This window comes from Rhagoletis zephyria, unplaced genomic scaffold, assembly GCF_001687245.7.
Source record: "Rhagoletis zephyria isolate East Lansing unplaced genomic scaffold, Rhagoletis_zephyria_1.1 Rzeph_scaffold_00259, whole genome shotgun sequence".
In the NCBI taxonomy this organism is placed as follows: Eukaryota; Metazoa; Arthropoda; class Insecta; order Diptera; family Tephritidae; genus Rhagoletis; species Rhagoletis zephyria.
In genome coordinates, this window is record NW_016157343.1 from 323,695 (window position 1) to 328,468 (window position 4,774).

A 4,774-nucleotide genomic window follows, 5' to 3' on the forward strand; every position below is an offset into this window, starting at 1 on the left:
CATTTATGTATACATTTGTCTATATCTATCTCGATTCGTTTTGGCTGTTACAAACAACCGTTATGTGAACAAAATTAATATACCCTTGTGCACAAGTGCGCTCGGGTATAAAATGAACAAAATATGTATATTTATTTAAACAAAATGGTATAAATCTTAGAAACTACTTTTATGGTATTACAAGTGCGGCTTCCATTGCAAAATTTCTTTTTAACAGACAATTGCCAACTGGAATTAAAAAACCGCCAGTTCAATGCTAGATTTGATTGGTTAATAGATAAGGCACAAAATATATGATCTTCGTTACTTATTTGGAGATTGAGTGTTGGAACATCATTTTGATAATATTTCAAGTATACTGAAACGCGATCAACTATTAGTGTAAAGCTTTTAAATGGAAAAGAAGATAAGAGAGATAAAATACATAATAGGCTAATTTTACTTTGTAATGTTAAATACTAATNGAGATTGAGTGTTGGAACATCATTTTGATAATATTTCAAGTATACTGAAATGCGATCAACTAGTTATTAGTGTAAAGCTTTTAAATGGAAAAGAAGATAAGAGAGATAAAATACATAATAGGCTAATTTTACTTTGTAATGTTAAATACTAATGTACATACATACATCCGAAATAGCGAAATGCGATCATTCAAAAAAAAAACGCCACTTATAAAATTTGAAAATGAAAATTTTGCGAATTTGTGTAAGCATCTTCCTTCAAGGCCGCATTTCATACTATAAAACTACATAACATAAAAATATACTTACGCGGCTGCCGGAGCGCCCCGGAGTTGTTCCATTTGAGCGGTTCACGTTCTGAGCATCCACTATATTGTTACTGCATAACGACGCTGAAGGAGAGAAATCACGCGAAAAAAGGCGACGTCTCGGTGTGCAGCGGTTGCTACTTTGCGACGTTGTCGGTATGGTAGACGAACAAGCAGATAACTCTAGAGATGACAACTCACATATGCCAGTCGTGCTATCCATGGAATTGGAGGCAACTGAACTGTTGGCAGTAATTGTTGGTGATTGCAACGACAGAGTAGCGACCAAGATCGGTTTGGCGGAAGGAGAATTGTCCAACGAGCCATTATCATTAACGTTTTTCAGGCAAATATTCGCGCTACTCATTTTGGCAGTAAGTTGTTCGAGCAAGTGCTGTTGTTGCTCTTCGAATAACTGGTGCATTCGTTGCTGTTCCGTTTTTTGATGTGCCAACAATTCTAGGAATTTTTGACGGTGTTCAGTTTCAATGTCGTTAAAGTGTAGGTTGTTTGTTGCTGGCTCGCGTGCAACTTCTGTCGATTTTTTGTCTGAAGGTATGCTCGGCATCGAAGTTCTGGTCTTCATTTGTTTGATAGATGAGGTGCCGCAAGCTGATTTTTTCAGTTGGCGCCCCATCTTTGGTTTGGTGACCTTTTGTTCATATGGCGAACGTTTTATTTTGTTATTAGTTGAATGTGAAAGGGACGGAGTGGTTATGTTTGTGGTAGAAGGCTTTAGCTGTAAGCGCGTTGGTACTGAACGGGATTTCAAATCTATTTTCTGTACACGCTTGGCTTTTGATTCCACAGTGTCGCGTGTAGCACTAATGGAAAATAAATTCAAACGCTTAGTGGGGTAATTATTGTTAGGGGGTAATTTTTGTTGACGGATATGTTCGATTAATGCTTCTGAAGGACCCTCTAACGTGAATGAATTGGAGCGGACCAAACCGTTGTGACTCTGTGAACCATGTGTCACGCCTAGAGAATCGGGAGCGATCTGTGTTCTCTCCGAAGTTCCTGCATTCAACGATGGACTTGTGGCTGATCGCTGCGGAGGCCTTATATTAGAACATTTCGCTGTGTCTTCTTTTTGTTCCGTTGTAGAAAAGTTTTCGAACTTGATAATTTTGCTAGTAATGTTCGTTACCTTCCGATGTGTTTTAAGGTCACGTTCAAGATTTGTCGTGGACCCTGTATAATTGAAGCTTTCATCTGAACCATATTCTTCCATCAATGACTTGTTTGTTTCCTTGCTGGCTTTCTTGTCATTATTCACATTTATAATATCAATGCTACATTGCTGATTTATACTGTCACTAAAAGTACACGTTGCTGTGATTGGTGTTGGCGGATCAATGCATATTGATGGTATTTTCATTAAAGATTTATCCATGCATGGTTTGGGTCTCTGATGTATTTGAAAATTGGGATTTTCATCCTCGTCAACTTCATATAAATAAACTTTACGTTCTAAAGGTTTCTGTTTCGGATGGTCCAAATTAATTTGCTGCTGCTGTTGTTGAAAAAGTTTAATTTCATCTTCTGATAAAGGTGTTAAGAGTGTATTGGAACCATGTTCAATGATCAATGTTTCGGATTTTTTTAACTTTTGCATCCGCTGCATGAGATTCGTTTCCGAAGACCGTAGTTCGACAATTTCTAAATCATTATTACGAGCTTCTCCGGAGGCTTGACGGTTCATTTTGCAATTATTTTGATTAGGTATAATCGATGAAGAACCGACTTCATTTTGAACTAAAAGATCTGAAAGCAACAGATATGATTTTTCAACTTCTTCATGTTGATTATCTTGTTTTATGTGTTCAGACACACTACTGCTGCTGCTGCTGCTAATATCGTGGTTATTACTCCCTCCTATTTGATCTAGTTTTAACTCTTCACCGACCGTGGAATATTCCAAGTTATATCTCCCCCTTCTGCGACGACATTCCTCAAGGCGCTGTTCAACCTTAACTGCCTTCTCTTTAAATTTTTGCATTTGCCGGCGTTTTTCTTGCGTAATCTTAGAAATACAAGCAAAATTATACCCAAAAAAGAATAAAAAAACTTGCAACCAGTGATGCGCTCAGGGCCAGTTTTTCAGTGCACAGCCATGGTTTAAACTAAGTTTAAACGCCCGATTTGGCTGGTTTAAACTCAGATCAGCGAATCAAATGCCAGCCAGCTATCCAATTTAAACTCAGTTTACTTAATCTAAGTTTAAACTGGCACTGAAAAACTGGCCCTCAGCGTTACTCGACCGCTAATCTCATATATGTATATGTATGCACCCACGTACTTACCAATGGCGGTAAAATTGGAACTCCATCGATGCGGAACATCGAAACGTACTTCTGCGCGTTTGCTTTTGATAGCGTTTTTTTATTTATGGGTTCATCTAATGATGCACTCATTGTTTCTGCATTAGTTTCTTCCATATTAAAGTCGGGATGTCTGAAAAAATTCCGTTGCTCTATGGTTAATTTAATTAACAATAAAAATATTGATCCGAAAACTTTTTACGGTAATACCATTCAGAATAACTTATATTCCATTCATATCATTCTTAATTTAATAGAGCTAAAATCCAAAAATATTAAAAACATATGAAAATTCAGAAATAGTTCAAAATATTGACTTTTTGTTTTCATCTAATTACTTTGCCCACGTTTCTATGACTACCAACCGTGTATAGGTGAAAACAACACTAATTTTTGTGTATAAGGATCTCTTTACGATTAACTGGAAATTGAAAATACTAATTGTTTCTAAAACTTAATAAATTATTCAAATCAACTAGAAGAAAATTATCGCGCCTGCTAATAAATCAGGTAATCAGCAAAAACACACGAACAACTTTGACAACAACCAGCAGATGTCAAGCGGATGCCTCCTCTTTGATTATGCAAAATGAATTCACAATAGATTCTCTCCTGGTCGCAACGCGGAATCACGCGTGGCCTCGCGATTTTAGCATCTAGAAAACATTTCTTTCTTTCCCTCTTGCGCGATCTTGTGTGTTTCGTTCATGCCAGAAATCAATCCCGACTCAAGGCGCATCAATTACAGGTGATAGCGATAGAAGCTATGCTTCTTCTTATGAGCACGCTTGTATTAAATTATCGTCTGTTTTGCTTTATTTACACCATCGTATATACTTACAAGTATGGAATCCTATGCCCCTTTTTGTCTATTCTCTCTCTAACAGCGGACGTGCCTGCCAAACAGCGGACGTGCCTGCCACCAAACTGAAAAGCATGATGGCGGCAGTGTTTGACAGGCACGTTCGACGATGCGAACGGCAATGGAAGGTAAGAAATGGAAGATGGATGACATGGGAATGAAAGAATTATGAAATAGCAGAATGTCGAACCAAAACGAATTTCAAAAATCTGACAATGCGAATGACGTCAAAATGAAAGAAATGCAAAATACAAAAATGTCGAAACAGAAGAAATAGATGACAGGCACGTGTTCAAGGGTTACGTGCAACAAAAAGAGTTGTTGTGTTGCGCCATTCAATATTAAAAAAAAGTAATGTGGTTAATACGCTTTTCTATTAAGTTGAAAAATTACATATTTCGCCAGCCAAAAAGTGTATAAATAAATATATAGCATATTGCTATAAGATTTATTTATAAAAACGGTACATGCTTATGACCTTATTCATAAAAAAGAAAATAGATGTAAAGTAACATTAAAAAAATCGATTTGCTTACTTTTTAAGAATTTGGGAAAAACATTTAACTAAAGTTTTTGTGCACCCATCTCTTTTTCTGTTTATTATTTTCAAATTTTTCTTTTCCTTAATACTCATTGAGTTTTCATTTACACCCAGCAAAAATCAAAATATTTTATAAGAAATTTGTTGACCGTTTCTCGCACACTTCTCTCATGCTTTTTTATCGTAGTTATTATTCTGTTGACATCTAAATTGCCATAAATTTTATGTTGTTGACAATACATTGTTTTCCGGCGCTTCCTCTGTGAACTTTTATA

At 36.4% G+C, this 4,774-nt stretch overlaps 1 protein-coding gene across 1 annotated transcript in view; it reads right to left on the minus strand.

The window, feature by feature from the left end:
- LOC108358479 (Centriolar coiled coil protein 110kDa) overlaps positions 1–4,774 on the minus strand; it is a 31,824-nt gene that overhangs the window by 24,391 nt on the left and 2,659 nt on the right. The window contains exons 4-6 of the mRNA XM_017609837.1: positions 3,435–3,543; positions 3,079–3,229; positions 774–2,798 (exon numbers count right to left, since the gene is read on the minus strand). Of these exons, the coding sequence (XP_017465326.1) occupies positions 774–2,798; positions 3,079–3,229; positions 3,435–3,543 (2,285 nt within the window). The remainder of the gene's footprint in view (positions 1–773; positions 2,799–3,078; positions 3,230–3,434; positions 3,544–4,774) is intronic.